At 43.2% G+C, this 16,570-nt stretch overlaps 1 protein-coding gene across 2 annotated transcripts in view; it reads left to right on the top strand.

Moving 5' to 3' along the window:
* Positions 1-290: 290 nt before the first annotated feature.
* paqr6 (progestin and adipoQ receptor family member VI) overlaps positions 291-16,570 on the top strand; it is a 17,319-nt gene continuing 1,039 nt past the window's right edge. The window contains exons 1-8 of one of the 2 annotated variants that reach the window (XM_083679191.1): positions 291-326; positions 7,851-8,125; positions 8,354-8,481; positions 8,793-8,998; positions 11,288-11,414; positions 12,201-12,297; positions 12,814-12,958; positions 14,308-16,570. The exon at positions 14,308-16,570 is cut by the window's right edge and continues 1,039 nt beyond it. In XM_083679191.1, the coding sequence (XP_083535317.1) occupies positions 7,919-8,125; positions 8,354-8,481; positions 8,793-8,998; positions 11,288-11,414; positions 12,201-12,297; positions 12,814-12,958; positions 14,308-14,603 (1,206 nt within the window). In that variant the 5' untranslated portion in view covers positions 291-326; positions 7,851-7,918 and the 3' untranslated portion in view covers positions 14,604-16,570. Of the gene's footprint in view, positions 327-1,415; positions 1,475-7,850; positions 8,126-8,353; positions 8,482-8,792; positions 8,999-11,287; positions 11,415-12,200; positions 12,298-12,813; positions 12,959-14,307 lie in introns of those variants that run through there. The other variant, XM_083679190.1, reaches the window with a different exon arrangement.

Raw genomic sequence — 16,570 nt, 5'->3', positions numbered from 1 at the left:
GCTGTCCATGTAAAATATATTAATGATGCAAGAATGGTCTTGCCTTGCTCTCTGCCTTGTCTCCTGATTCTCAAAAACAAGGTTTCTTTCTTGTCCTCATCCAATGAAAAAAGTCCCTTGTGTGCTGAGGGTGGGATTTCGACATCGGGGGGTTGCAGTGTTGTTGTTCTCGTGGAATTCAGTTCACATGCACTAACTGTAGCATCGAACGATTTATTGGACTCCAGTTTTAAGCCTTTTACAAGCAATAAGTGTTCGTTTGTGTCAGTGACTCCATCGTTTCAAGATTCGCGCAAATGAGCCCGTCGTCAATATAAAGCTAAAAGGTTTGACAAATGTTTCATTCTCTTTTGTGTTCACATCCCTTACTTTGTGCTTGTAACTGGAACAAAAACGCCTTCTACTACGTACTGTCATAGGTGTCGTTTTTCTTTCCAAGAACTCTGCAGCAATTTCCTCTGAATGCCATCACTTGGGAATCGGAATTCTAGTTGTGGTTTTAGTTTGGACTCCCACATAGCAGAGCGCTGTCCAACCACTCCCACTGCCCAGGCGTCGGTTTGCACATTTGTCACATAATGGGCTTGAGGCGACCGTATGTTATCATGACCGTTATCAGTTCGGTTCTTTGTTTCCCGCGTTGTGTTCTTATGAAAATCGGGAGATAAGCTCGCCAGGAAAAATACATGAGAGAGTTCAGGCACAGCTATCATGCATATCATTAACATAAAGTATTGCTTAAGTCACACTACAGCTTACTTCTATGTAAGTATGATATTGACAACAGTGATATCGAACAACTTTGTTAGTGACTGCTGGTCACATTATTGAATGACAGCTTCCAACTATTATTTAAAAAAAAAAAAAAAGAAGAAAAAAAAAACTTTCCGCTATAGACAGATACCATAGTTACGGAGTTAGGCCCACTCCTCCTCGTCGGCCAGCGGACATACATGAACGCGTTCCCGTCCTGAACATACTGGCCCGCGGCACACATGAACGCGTTCCCGTCCTGAACATACTGGCCCGCGGCACACATGAACGCGTTCCCGTCCTGAACATACTGGCCCGCGGCACACATGAACGCGTTCCCGTCCTGAACATACTGGCCCGCGGCACACATGAACGCGTTCCCGTCCTGAACATACTGGCCCGCGGCACACATGAACGCGTTCCCGTCCTGAACATACTGGCCCGCGGCACACATGAACGCGTTCCCGTCCTGAACATACTGGCCCGCGGCACACATGGCTCTTGTTATTGTTGCTGCAACAGTCCGCGTGAGCGCTGAGCAGGAGAGGAGCGTTTCCTCTGTCCTGTAAGGTTCTTCAGACTAGTTGGAGCTGCAGGGACAGACTAGACTAACTGTCTACAGTTTGTCGACACAGCGAGGCTGCCCTGCCCTCGTGTTTTCCTTTTCCTCTGTCTTTTTGGGGGGCATTCATCCTTTCCCTCCGCATGCCTGACTCCAACGGTAAGTCACATTATTTTGGGGATCATCAGCTTTTGTAAGTAGGTAGGGGAGACACAAGATGTTCTGCATCTATCTGTTCATTTGTCACTGATACTGTGTATGTGGTTTTGCAATTGCTCCAATGCGGTTTGCGATATGATGTCGGGGTGGTGGAGATATGCGAGACACATTCCTGTGAAAAGCATAGAGTAAACTTTGGTAGGGTTGAGTGCTTTTTCTGTGGAACAGCGCCATCCAGTTTTGGATTACTTGTATCTAGCCCAATTCCTTTATGAGAGTAAAATTCACTGTCAGCATGATTTCTTTTGTAGTCGTAGCAACGGTTGCATCCAATGTTCAATCTTGTGAATGGTTTTGATAGTGACAGCTTTGGAAAAATAGCAAAACCGCTACGCCTGATGAGATGCAAAGATAATTCTTATTATTTCGATTTTGCCGATTTTTCATGTAGTGTAGGACACATCAATGGTGGTATGTGAATGACTGTTGAACCTACCTGTATGAGTTGACTATAAGCCTATTAAAGATCACATACTGTAGGACATATCCACTACATAGCTGGTTGGTCTTGTTCTGTGTTAATGCAACGTAATTACCATAGATAAGATCTACAGTACTGTATTTTAAGCTATAACTGGTTTCCATGTGTCAGTACATGTTCATAATCATTCACAGGTGTGTGAAACTCACACTCCCAAATTACTGTGACTCATGCTCAATTCAAATACTCAGAAAATGCATGCCTCCCTCCCTTTCTTGAGGTTGTTATTAATCTGTATGTGATTGGATAGGTAAAGGCAAGAGTTAATAATATACGCCATTTAGCTGATGCTTTTATCCAAGGCAACTTACATTGCAGTGAGTGCATACATTTCAGTATATATGGTCCCAGCAGGAATCAAACCCACAACCTAAGCGTTGTTAGCACCATACTCTTCCAAATGAGCCACAGAGGCCAATTACACAACTTTCCAGTCATGTCAGATCAGTTTACGTTTACGGATGGACAAAGAAGGCAGGAAGTGTGCATTTGGAAGAACCTTTTGAACATGGCCTCAATCTCAGACACGAACGATTTAGAATCTTAATGCATGTCTCGTGAATGGTTTTATGCATAATGGTGTCATATGGTCTTAATCTCCAGGCCTCCACAGCTAGTGTTAATTAGCGCGCCACCTAAGTCAGTAGAGGTCTCTTACAGTTAGTTTGAGCTGTAGGCTGCCTTGTACAGTACAGAGAGGAAGCAGCAAATCCTGTTTTTGAGGGTACACTATGACTTGCGTGCGTGCGTGCATCTTGGAGGAGGTGTGTAACAGTGGGCGTAGTGGTGATGGTGATGTCTTCCATACCCCCGCCAGGACACGCTGTACAGAAGATCATGTCACAACATAACAATGGAATGTTCTGTGGCGTAACACACGTGCCTTGTTCCTTGCATACAACGGACGTGTGCTCCTGTTGACATGCTCCCCTACATAGACTTCATATTGTCAGCCCCTGAGCGCTAAAGACGCCTATTGAGGGAGGTCATGTGACAGAATCACGAGTGAGGGAAAGAATTTCAGAATTCAGGAGTTGGGCAAACGAGTGCAGGGGACAGAGGTAGAGAGGGCGAATAGCTGGGGCACAATGACTGGATTCAGAAGTGGGTGTTGGTGAATAGGGGCATGTAGAGCAGAGGAGGGGAGAAGGGAAGGGTCAGAAGTGAGGAATGATTTTGATTATTGTCAATGTTGATCCAAGATCATGTGAAAGGTCCCAGACCTCAGAGAAGGGTTGCAGGCTACCTGGAGTGCTTGCTGTTCCCTTGTTCCCTTGTTCCCTTGTCAAGTCAACAGCACTCTTGCATAGACACACTTAAGCACTGTATTTAACCTTTGTGTACTTTGTGTATTTAACCTTTTTTTTGTCAGGTGGGTCATTGACAACCTGGGTGACCCAGGGGTTGAAAACGTGAAAAAAGTGAAAACGGTCGTCAAAAATGGATCAACCCTTTCCACTTTCTTTTTACTATTTTGAAATATTGTATGGTATTGAAAGACTGTAATATATATGATGTCTCAGACAAGAAACTTGCTACAGAACGACTTTTGGAACTGGTTGTGTAGTTGAGTGTGGTACAGGCCACATGGGATGTTCTTGATACCGCAGGGACCATAGAGGCCTAGAATAACACTTCCAATCCCTCTAACTTGAGTTGAAAAATGAATGTAGTGTGATTCATATTTCTGAGATCAACCACTCACCTTCACTCCAACAGATATACCAAGAAATGTTTTACATCCATATCTTGGTTATCTGGTAACTTGTACTTCTACATTTTCCAATATAATGGAAGTGGATGGGGTCCACCAGTGGCATATTGGATACGTGTGGAAGTTCAAGTTGCTAGAGATTAACCTAGATAAGGACTTAAAAAGTTTATTGGTTTATTGACTGGAGTGAAGGTATGTGGTTTGACTGAGTTGAGAATAAACGCCCAGTGGCAGTATCCAGTAGTCTACTGTTTTTAGAACTCATTATCCAAATATTAGTAGATGGAATAACTTTGACCTGCAAAATGTGTTATTTCCCAATATCCACCTGCTGATCTCAGTAGACCTCTGCTATAAACACTTAAAATGGATGCCAATATTTTTGTACAAGGATTCCAGGAAACAGAACAAAATAAGAGATTAGCCATGGGAGAGTCTCCAACTCATATGAAATGGACGTGTTTACCTCCATGTGCGAGTGTTTCTTACTCATGGTCAGCAGAGGGGCAGTTCTGTGTAAAAGGACCCATGAGGATAACATGTGAATTTCATCAGAGCATATAAAAATGGGTGCCAAATGAAAGCAACTGTATGTCTGTGAGTCTGTGAGTCTATGTTTTTGGGAAAACCAATCAGAAATACATTTCTCAACCATCTTCCATTATAAGAATTAGGGATAAGCAAAGGGCTTTGACTTTTTGGGGACTAGCATAGCAAGTTTGTATTAGAAGCTCCATAGGAGGCTAGTAAATAAAGCTAATTTAGGTTTGTTACATATTCTAACGTGGTTCTAACGTGGTTCTAACGTGGTTCTAACGTGGTTTACGTGAGGAGTAGCTAATATAGCTGAAAAACGATTTTGGAAAATAAATCTTGTAACCTGCGCAGTTTTTCACACTGTCTCTGTTTCTGGGATGATGGGGAAAGTGAAATAATGAACACTGGTCAATTTTATTACGGTGGGATCAAGTTTGACAGCCAAATATCTGCATTATCATGTCAGTGATACAGCGCTGTGTGCTTTTGCATTTGAAAAATATATATATTTGGCTGTGCAAATATTTTGTCTTAGCCTGTAGGTGAAATTTGTGTTTGAAGTAAAGGCGTCTTGGAGAACATATTTAACGGTTTTGGGGAAACGTGGTTACATAAGAACTTTATGTTCCTTCCATTACCAAACTACCGAAAAAAATAGAGTACCAGCGTCATTCTGTTACTGTGGACATGCCCTAGTAGTGTTTACATCTGATTACCAGGGAGGCTGTCTGGGAGAGCCAGAGCGGGTGGGAACTGTGACTGATGATCAGCTCGATCAGAATTAGATTTACTTGTTTACTAGAAGAGGCTCGAGATGTCAAATGATCCTTGCCTCATGTTTTCAGAGTGACGATGGAGGAATGAGGACATGATGGGAAACACATGAAAAAAGTTATAACTGCACTGAATTTTAATTTTAAATGCCATTTGGCTGACGCTTCTATCCAAAGCGACTTACATTGCAGCGAGGGGTACAATGTTTATATGAAACGCTTTTAGTTCAAATTAAAGGACAAGCTTTTACCAGGAGTGGGGTTCGAACCCACGAGGACATACATCCATTGGGTCTTAAGTCCAACGCCTTAACCACTCGGCCATCCTGGTTTTGGCTTGTGCAAGTTTATAGTGGCGGTGGTTTTGAACCATGCTCACGTGATGAGTAACCCTGTCTGAGACCTGATCGAAACACTTGCATTAGCTCGCTGAGCTAAGGCCAAGGCTTTAGCGTAGCGGGCTAAGGCGAGTGTTTGGCAGGTATGGTCCCAGTTATGTTGCACTCTCTACAGCTTTTACTGTGGATGGCCTTAAAAAGATCTAATTTGTGTAGCCCACATAATCCGAAAAAGACTTTGGTTTACTTAACTATATACCCAAAATAGGCAATCTAAGCAGATCATAGAATGTCTATTTTGCACTATTGTATGGCGTAACACATCTCAACACTTCAAGACTTCAAGTGTTGAAACAATATTGCGCCCTTTGCAACATGCAATGTGTAATGTTCTGCAAAATAGCCACACCAACTTCCAAAGGAGCATAATTTCAATGCAGAAAATGCATACTGTATACAAGCTTTGATCTATACAACATTCTTTTGAAGATGTCACCAGTCCTAGTTATGCAGTTTTAGTATTTATATGAGTATTTATCCCTTGAGTCCGGCTTAGTAATCCCTCGACTGTAATCACTGGACCCCTCAGTGTTTTACATCCATGTTTGCATATTGAAAGCAGCAACACGGCTTGCAAACTGCACGCTGATACACATAGATTCTACTTGTTATTCAAATGACTGGTACATCATGCCTACTGTGTTCTGGAGATCTGCTCCTATGCATATATGTTCCTATGTTACTCACACATTGTACTACTTAGCTTCCTCCGACCTCAATGACTCCTCTTGCATGCTCAAATGTCATAGAGAGTCTCAGAGACACAAGTGATTGTCCGATGTTTTCTTTGTGTTTGAGAAAGGTTGTGTCTGTGTGTGTGTCTGTGTGTCTGTCTGTGTGTGTGTAGAATCGAACACAACGGTGGCTCATTTTCATACAGCACAGTGTGTAACAGTCGGCCCTTGGCCCTGCTCTCTCCAGACTGGCTCTCACAAAGCACACTTTGTCCCAGTGAACAGGATAGGGGCTGCAGCTGGGACACCATGCAGTGGCCCCCTCTCTCTTCTCAGACACTGTCAGAATAACTTATGACAGGAGGACTTATGTGCCAGGTAATCTTTCACACAGCCAATACCGAGATACAGTAAGTACCCTGACTTTTGGTACGACCAGACAAACTTACCTTTTGAGTCTCAGAGACTCCAAGGAGACACAGCTGAGGAGCAGCGTGGATGGGGTTGCTGCACTCAGTGAGACTCTTTTTGTTTAATGGTGCTACTAAAGATAATCGTATCCTTTCCTACGGCACCATTAAAGGCAAATTAATTGTATCCCGTTGTATGTACTGTGAACATGATTAACAGTGTGTATGCCAGTGTACAGTATGTTATGTTTATGTTGATGCTAACATAAATACCTTGGCAGAGGACTCACAGCCTTGGGTTAAAGGCAGCATGTGATCCTATCTCATCCTGTTTGCTCCAGCAGTCAGCAGCACACACGTGTCCCAGCGTGTCGTCTGATCGTTCGTATGTGCGACTGTCACACCGGTGTTTCCCGTTCCTCACAGATTCATTCAAAGTCTTTCTTCCCTGTTTCTTCCCTCTTCAAGATCCGGTTTTATTTGTACTCTGCTTTCACAGGGTGGGTGAGAGAGAAAAGGAGGAATGAGAGAGAGACAGCGGAGAGAAGAAGGGAGGGAGGTTGCTAACATACACATACTGTAACGTCAGATAAAACACTTTGTAAAGCATGTATGCTGTAGAATGATTTGGCCTAGAGAAAATGTTACTTGCCCACCAGAAACTCTCAATAGATGATGACAGATTTTGATTAAACTCGCTATTTTGCTGTTTTGCCGGCCAAAGAACAGCAAGCAAAGCATGCCCAGAATATTGAACACATGGTGTGGGCTCACCAACAAAAAGAGTCTTATTGACAACCTCCCAATCTGAACAGAAGACGTCCTCTGTCCAACACTGCATAACAGGAACATGCTGTTATTGCCATGCTAGCTTTGTTAGCAGCCCACCACTATGTGACAATGCTAACCACTGTGTCCCCATGTCTGGGTGCTTCTAGAGAGGGTTGACAATAGTAGATTGTCCCAAGTGTTGGGTCCAGTCAACAATGGCATCACAGTGTATGACCAAGGAATACTCATTTTGACAACTGTGATGAAAACATGATACCCCTGATAATCGTCTATGGATAATCGTCGAATCGTCTATCGTCTATTGTGTACAGTGTTGGCGAAGAACGGGAAACTGTTTGGAAAGTGGGTATGCTCAAAACTCTGTGTACACAATGGATGTGTCTTGTGGGATGTGTGTATGGCACAATGTCTTTGTGATGTGTCCAGAACAATGAGGATTAAGTGTTCGGTGTGTGTTTACATCTGGGTTATATACCTAAAGCAGTATATCTAAACGTGCCCTCTTCTGTCCCCCTTCCTCTCTGTGTGTCTCTGCAGTGTTTCCTGTGTGGCGGGGCGGCGAGGCCAGCGCCGGTTGGGGCCAGGGCTGGGGCTGGGGCCGCTGCATGCGATGGGAACAGGGGCCAGGAGAAGGGGCCCAGGGCCAGGCCCAGGCCCCAGAGTTTGACTGCCCTGTCTGGTGTGTACTCTGCCGGGGAGGGAGAGCCAGGATCAGGGAGGCCTGCCAGAGAGGGAGGGGGGCCATCTGGCTGCCCACAGACATGCTCAGCATCAAGCTCCCCCAGCTCTTTGACATCCACCAGGTCCCCAAGGTGAGAGCGGCCAGTCTCTGGTGGTTTGACTGACAGACAACGGTCAGGTTGCTTGCTGTGGTGTTGAGAAGGTGGTAGTTCAATAGTTTCCACAAGGCGGCGTCTGTACTGACATTCATTCCTGTTCTAGCTCAGTAATAGGTCGCGATACACATTGCGCAACAACCGGAAATGTATTTTTTCATGTTCGTTGTATGTAGAATAATCCTTTTTGTATCTGTCTTTCAGGTGTTCCGGGAGGAGAGCATCATCTCCGGATACCGTCACCCCGGAAGCTCCGCCCTGGACTGCATCATCAGCAGCTTCCAGATGACCAATGAGACGGTCAACATCTGGACCCACTTTCTTCCCACATGGTGTGTACTATACACCCTGCAAACATGGATTTGAGGAAGGTGATGTCATTGGTAAAAAGAGATGATGTCATTGGTAAAAATCAATGTCTAAAAGGTTTATGTTTTGAAGTTGAAGGTCTGAATTAAAGCCTCAGATGTTACCAACAGAAATGATATAGCATAGTTTGAATGGCACTCATTTGATCAACATTCGAGTGGATTTGCTGCGCTCTCCCTATCTACATGCACACCAGATCTTGACAGAATTTCCGATCACTCCGATCTCCTTGGAATTTTGACCAACGGTGTTGCGGTACGTCTCTTTTTCCCAGGTACTTCCTGTGGCGGTTCAGCGTCCTATGCTCCGTGTTGAACTTCCTGTCAGAGAGCTACACCTGGCCCCTGCTGGTGTACATGCTGCTGATCTGTGTGTACCCGTTCACCTCCAGCTGCGCTCACACCTTCAGCACCATGTCCCCAGAGGCTCGCCATATCTGCTACTTCTTCGACTACGGTGCCCTCAGCCTCTACAGCCTAGGTAGGGCCTGCCTCGGTTCTGTTATTTCCTCTGATGCCACGTCCCACAGCAATGCGTACCTCAAACCTAACTGGTCCAGAACTAGGAGCCAGTGCTTAGTTTGAAGTAGCCAGTACTTAGTTAGTGAAGGTCTTGAAAGTTACAGGACTAGACACTTTTCAAAGCCTCTGCCACTGCTACGACCAGCTTAAGTGCCAATCAAACATCAACTAATAAAATATGAAACTGCTATGCACTTTAAAAAATAATTATGTGCACTTTAACATTTTTTTTGTGCATTCCAAAATGACATTTTTCGTCCGCGCGAGGGCCTACATTTTCTGAAAGCTGTTTCGGCTGCGCCTCGACTCAGTCGGTGCAAGCACTGTCTCCACCCACGAGGCAGACTGCTGACACATTCATTAAAGCGAGCCGAGGGGAAAGGTGGAATAAATGAAGTCGTAGTGGCAGCAGAGGAGTCAATCCTTTATTCTCTACCAGGTCTTTGTAGAATGGCTGCGTAGAGGCTGGTGGAGGTAGAAATCGGAGGACAGGCTCATTGTAATGCATGGAATGGAATGAGGAATGGTATCGAGCACGCGGTGTAGAGGCATGCGGTCATGACTGACTGGCTGAGGTTTATGGAGCGCCCATTGACCAGAGCACTTAGAGATAAACAGCGGGGATGCAGTGGAGGTGAGAGGCAGAGCACAAAGGACCTACTATTCTCCTACTTTATGAAAAAGAGGACAGAACTGCCTTTGGTACAAGAGTATGAAGTGGTCATACTGTAGGCCTAAAGGGTTAGGGTTAGGGTTAGGGTTAGGGTTAAGGTTAGGGTTAGGGTTAGGGTTAGGGTTAGGGTAGTACAGCTGGGGGAGTATTTGAAGTGGTATCAGTACATAAAAACTGACAACCATGAATTTGAATGGATGTATAGTTAGCATTTGTTGGCATTATGATAAACAACCTTGTATGCTTGTTTGTAGGCCACTATACCTATTTGCCTGGGATTGTCGGATATGCTGTTGCCCACAAAACTTCAGATAATAATGACTGTATTGTTAAAGCACCAAGATACTATAAGCGATTCCATGGCTCAATATCAACAGTGAAATCAGTGTTTATTTTCTTCAACAATCTACAATCTTTTTGCCTTCGAATAATGTTTGTCTTTCACTGAAGACATCAACCCTGAGGGCTGCTTTTCCAATAGAGAAGCAATGAAATGTTACTTACAGTACATCCCATACCAACCTCAAATCTTATTGCACAAGATTCCATAGTCAGAGTCAAGTCAACAGAAATTAAAGATTAAACGTTTTGAAAAGATGGTGGTACATTTACATCACGTGTGAATGTTCACATGTGCAGATTTAATCAGTGTGCACATGTGACCTTGCAGGTTCATATGTCTATTTGCATACTCAGTGAGTAAGTGTCATTGTTTTCTGGGTGTGTGTTTGGTTGTCTGGGTGTACTGTATGTATGGGTGTGTGCTCGACCTGTCCCTCAAACGTCTTTAAAACATTACCTTTGTACCTTACTTTGATTAAGAGCCTCTTCAAATCCTATTAGAAATTATGAGTCTCTTACAATTTGATCCTTACCACAAAAGCTCCTTAGTGCCAAAACATACCCCCAGACCAGTCTCAAATGTCCAAAAGTCCATTTCAGGGATAGGAACTGCCAGTGGGTGTGTCACTCCACAAAGAAGCTTTACAAACAAACGCTCCTGATACCTTTCCTCTGGGTCAGCCCACAGAGTAGTTCCAACTGCCATTTAAGGAACAACAGTTTAAATTCAAAATTGCACTGTAGCACTTTATGATGGTGTTATAGCTGAGCTTTTATTCTGCGTGAAATCTCAGAATTACACAGGCTCATACTTATACTGTCGTTTGTTTGTCTGTGTGTTTGTTTATTAAGACCATTTTAAGCCCATCATCACAGTAGGATAATCTTCCAAGAGTCCTTAAAAGACTAAACAAATATTATTTCATATGCTTGTAGCAAGGATAAAAGTAATATTTCAGTAGCATATTATTACATCTTAACTAATACTCTATGGGCCTGTTTCCCAGACACAGATTAAGCCTAGTCCTGGACTAAATAACATTTTCAATAGAAAATCTCCATCGAATGCGCATTTTAGCCTAGGACTAGGGTTAATCCGTGTCCAGGAAACCGGCCCTTTAAGTACGTAAGTAATCATGGAAGACAGTATGTATTCAGTATATACTACTTTTCCTCTGTTATTTTGAAATGGGGACTTTTATATTTTGATGTTGTGACTGTGTGTCTGTTCAGGCTGTGCCATAACCTATGGGTCCTATGTGATGCCTGACTGCTGGGTGAACAGCTGGCTGCACCAGCACTTTGTTCCCATCGCCATCGGCAACACCCTGTTCTGCACCAGCCTGTCGTGCTACTCCAGGTAAGCAGCAGTTAGCAATGTCTCTCTCTCTCATGATACAACACTGCTCCTGGGTAGGACGTGCCTGAAGTCAAATAATATTTACCTGCATTTTTAGGTGTTTATAGAATAGACTACAAATATATATATATATAAATATAATAAACACTTCAAAGTCAACAAAAGCCAAACAGATATTCAAAATCTTATCCAGTGACACGCAAACTGAATACGATTAATTTGCGTAGAATACAATGGATAAACATTGATGCGTTCAAGTGAGCTTGTTGCAATTCTACATGTATTTTCTTTATTCATTTCTTTGATATCAACACATTGGGCTCCCGTCCTGACGGTGCAGCCCAGGGCCTTCCTTGTGGTTCAGTACCAGCAGTCCGCTGATCCCCTTGTTGTGCTTCTGCTCACTCCTGCTACTGTATAAATCCAAGCAAACAGTATAATGTTCGTCTAATTCGCTACTCCGACCGAAGCCACTTTACGTAACGAGGTGGTGCGGTGCGGACCAGAGTGCAGTAATAACGCAGGAGTCAAGGTTTTCAATAATCCAAAACATAAGTACTTTACTAGGAAACTCGGCTGCGTACAGCGGTGAAGGCTCAGGACTGAACACAGGGTGAACCATGAGCCAGGCTTATACAACTGGCACGACAACATGGCACAGGTGGCGCCAATTAACTAAATAAGGTGAATACGGGAAAACAACGAGGAGGCAGGCGGCCGGTGGAGGAAGCAGCAGGAGTGAGGAAGGTTCCCCACACTTTAACTGTCCTCCCCCTGTTTCCACAGATTCCTCGAGCTGCAGTTCCCTCACAGAAGTAAAATACTACGGACGGGGGCTTTTGTCTTTCCTTTCATCTTTGACAACATCCCACTTGTTTACAGAGTGAGTGCCATTTAGTGTACTGTAGATAATGTATATACTATAACACATGCCATTTAGTGTACTGTAGATAATGTATATACTATAACACATGCCATTTAGAGTACTGTAGATAATGTATATAATATAACACATGCCATTTAGCTGACCCTTTGTCCGAAGCCACTTACATTGCAGTGAGTGCTACGTTTTTCAGTATATATGGTCCCAGCGGGAAACTGACATACTGCAGTATGTTCACAGAATACTGTTGTCTGTTTGCGCTATGTTATTTTAAGTTGACAGTTCAGATCCGATTAGTGTCTGTCTTTGATCCGTCTTTGATCAGGACTTTTGGCTCATTAACTTATAAACTGATTTTGCATCTAGCATGAATACTGTATAATACTGTACACACTCTTTGTAATCTCTCAGTAGCTGCTTGTGCAAACAATATAATGTTTTGTTCATGCATTTCTAACTATGCCCAATGTGTGTGTGTGTGTGTGCGTGTGTGCGTGTGTGTGTGTGTGTGCGTAGCTGCTGCTGTGCTGTGGGGGCAACTGCAGTCACAGCGAGGCCCTGTCCAGCCACTGTTACCACCTCCTCTTCGCCTTCCTCACCTGCTTCCTGTTTGCCTCACACCTCCCGGAGAGGCTGGCCCCGGGACGCTTCGACTACTTCGGTACGTCCACGGCAACCCTGTGCTACCATGGCAACCATAGTTAGGCAGAATGTGCCAGCCTGATTAGTAGTGTTGTCTGCCACGCCCCAATGTATTTCTTAATTATATGATAATGCTGTACACTGTACACTGTGTGTCATAGTCGTTATCTTTTTTGACTGGGTGGTTATTGGTTATAGGCTTTCATCGGAAATAATAGAACAGGATACTTTATCAGCAGTTTTTTGCAAACAAAATCCCAATCGGAGGCGCTTAGTGGCGCAGCACACTAATGCGCTTACCACGTAATCTCAAGATTCCTGGTTCGATTCCAACCCTCGACCTATCTTGCATGTCATCCCCCTCTCTCTCTCCCATCCTTCCCGTCAATCTCTACTGTTTCTATCCCAATAAAGCAGAAATGCCCTAAAAAACATATTTAAAAAAAAAAAAGAAAGAAAAAATCCCAATCACAGAGAACAATATTGCAAACGCTACAGACAGATACATGCAACACAGACACATACAGTGTAGTTATGGTGTGCAGTCCCTATGGGGACTTCCAGTTTACTAGATAGATTGAGATTGAGTTTTGAACCTGGGCCTGGACGGCAGTATGAGTTTTGAACCTGGGCCTGGACGGCAGTATGAGTTTTGAACCTGGGCCTGGACGGCAGTATGAGTTTTGAACCTGGGCCTGGACGGCAGGACTTGGTATTGGTCACTCAACGGGTGTGTGATGTTGTGGATGATTTGCTCTGCCTTATGGATGTTTGGTGTATACACCATAAATATACATAAATAAATATACACATAAATGTAAATGTTGGTGTTTTGTAGATGGATGAGATGCTTTAAGGATGACACATTCGTGAGGCATGACTTTAGAGATTCTTTGAACTTGAGCTAGTTAAACCTAGCTTGAGTTAGTTAAACCTAGCTTGAGTTAGTTAAACCTAGCTTGAGTTAGTTAAACCTAGCTTGAGCTAGTTAAACCTAGCTTGAGTTAGTTAAACCTAGCTTGAGTTAGTTAAACCTAGCTTGAGTTAGTTAAACCTAGCTTGAGCTAGTTAAACCTAGCTTGAGTTAGTTAAACCTAGCTTGAGCTATAGTTTGATGTAGAGGTTGCTGCAGTAAAACAGAAGAGCAGCCTCCATGCCGCTGTGGTATTCAACCTTCCAGAATCTTCCAGCCTCTCATGTTACATCTCACTGATCTGTTCTGTCCATCCCTCTCCCTCCCTCTCCCTCCCTCTCTCTCCCTCTCCCTCCCTCTCCCTCCCTCTCCCTCCCTCTCCCTCCCTCTCTCTCCCTCTCTCTCCCTCTCTCTCCCTCTCCCTCTAACCCCTCCCCCCCTCCCCTCTCACACAGGCCACAGTCACCAGCTCTTCCACATCTGTGCCGTGGTGGGCACTCACTTCCAGATGGAGGCGGTGCTTGCGGATATGACCTCACGCAGGGCGTGGCTTGTCGCCCACGGCGCCGTGCCCTCCTTCCTGGGCACCGTCGGTGCTCTTGCCCTCAGTGTCCTCCTCAACCTGGGCATCATTGGCATCTTCAGCGCCCCTCTGCTGTGGAACACGCACCAAAGCGCCAGTCACCCACAGACGACATCGTGCGAAGGCAAGAAACAGCTCCCCGTAACCAGTGAGAAAAAGGCTGCCTAGTACTTGTCGGAGCGGAGAGAGAGTTGGTTACGTAGTTTTGCTCAGACGTGTGTACTTTGGAAATAACCACAAACAGATCTGTTATACCTTTTAAAACAAGGTAGTGCTTGTATAACCCCATTGGATGATTTTTTTTCTTATGAGGTTATGTTTTATACTAAAGATACTCTAACATCATTATAAGTTTATTTAGGAGGACTTACGTTTATTAATGTGTATACTGTTTACTTGGAAGCTGAAGACCCAGTTACTTTGATGAAGCCTTTTGGTTATCATGTTTACTGCTTAATTTGAAGAGGCATTTAGTGCTACCATATGCAAACTTGACACCGTTTTGTGTTATATTTTACTTCAGATCTTTTTTTTTACACACACTTGAAATGCTCTGGGTTGAATGAAGCGTATTTGATATCTAACACACACATAAGTGCCTTTTTGTAGATAGTGACACTATTATTATACAATGTTACCTAAGTAACATGATTCCTGGTTTGTGCGAATCTCAAACTGGAAATGTTAAACGTTGTTAAAGTTGCAGGGATTTTTCATATTCATACAGTATATTTAGTTACCAATTATTCCTACATTTTTAAGCCATTATTTTCTAATAATCAAGAATTGTAACAATTTCGAATAAAACTATGCTCTCGCTAACTTGACGGCATAGTATGATTCCTCAATATGTAAAGATTTAGTATTCGCCATTTACCATCTCATTTAAATGTACATAATATAAGCAGTTTCGATGGCCAAACCATATTTTTCTATTGATTCCTCTCTTCTACGAATTGATTTGCAGACGAGTGGAGTGCTCTCCCTGATTGCCTGTTACTATATTGAGTTCCAACATCTACCTTCTAGCCACAGTGCAGTAATATCTGTGATTAAAAGACTGATGCCATTTTACATAGGTACTGTATGTTTCCATGGCAACTCCATGGGTCCGTGGCAGTCCCCCCTGCGCTGTTACGCAATCCTGTGAAGGCTCGTTTTTTCATTGTTCTGACCAGAAGTATATGCTTAGGAGCTCTCCATTTTGAGTACACACATTTGAGCAGAACGGAGTACCATTAAAATGTCAGAATGGCTTTTTTTGGGGGGGGGGGAGTAATGTTCTCTTTTAATAATTTACCATTGATGGCTTCACGAATGTTACAAACATTTATGAGTCAACTCATCTCCCAGTCTTAAGTTGTGGTGGTCAGTATGAGTCATTGGGTCGTGGCACTGTGGTAATTTTGTGGTATTATGGTGGTCATTGCAGGTTTATGGCCCATACACAACTCCTGAAATAATATAGTCAGGCTATTGTTTACATTAAGCATTGAAAAAAATGTATGTGAGCTCTGGGTATTTATTCCTTTTAGTACATATAACCTCAGTTACTGTTTGTTTAATTCAAAGTATCAATGTATTGAAAATGCATTTCCTAACATAAGTAATGTATTGACATATAGCTACTGTATGAGCCCATTTATGTGTCACATTTGTGAATTTGGTGGATCTGCAACAGATGAGGAGAGACACCTTTTTTTTTTTATCATCAACATTCCCAACTTATGCTACCTTATCATCTTGTCATGATAGAGCTTAACTGAAGCATAATTTGGAATTGCAAACTTGCTGATTAATGTGTTTACTAATTAGGTCCATTTAATAGGCTATATTACAGTGTTTATGTTTATTATTATTTGTTTAAATCCCTATCTTCATTGTAGTGCCAGCCTAAAACGGTAGTTGTTTCAAAGTGAAAGCTTTTTTTTCTTCTTTTTTTTTTAATCAAAATGTAGTGTATTCAGTGAAGATGGAAGGCTGGTCTGTATAGCAACACACACACACACACACCGTTTTGTTATTTCTTTTTAGAGATTTACACTTAATCCACTAATAACACTGGTAGTTTTCCATCCTTTCACATACTCCCCAGACCCTGTCTCTAACTCACACTGAATGTTTGATGTGCATCG

Source organism: Argentina silus (assembly GCF_951799395.1).
Source record: "Argentina silus genome assembly, chromosome: 10".
Classification (NCBI taxonomy): domain Eukaryota; kingdom Metazoa; phylum Chordata; class Actinopteri; order Argentiniformes; family Argentinidae; genus Argentina; species Argentina silus.
The sequence above is the reverse complement of the archived record's forward strand: the minus strand, read 5'-3'. Positions and strand labels throughout refer to the sequence as shown.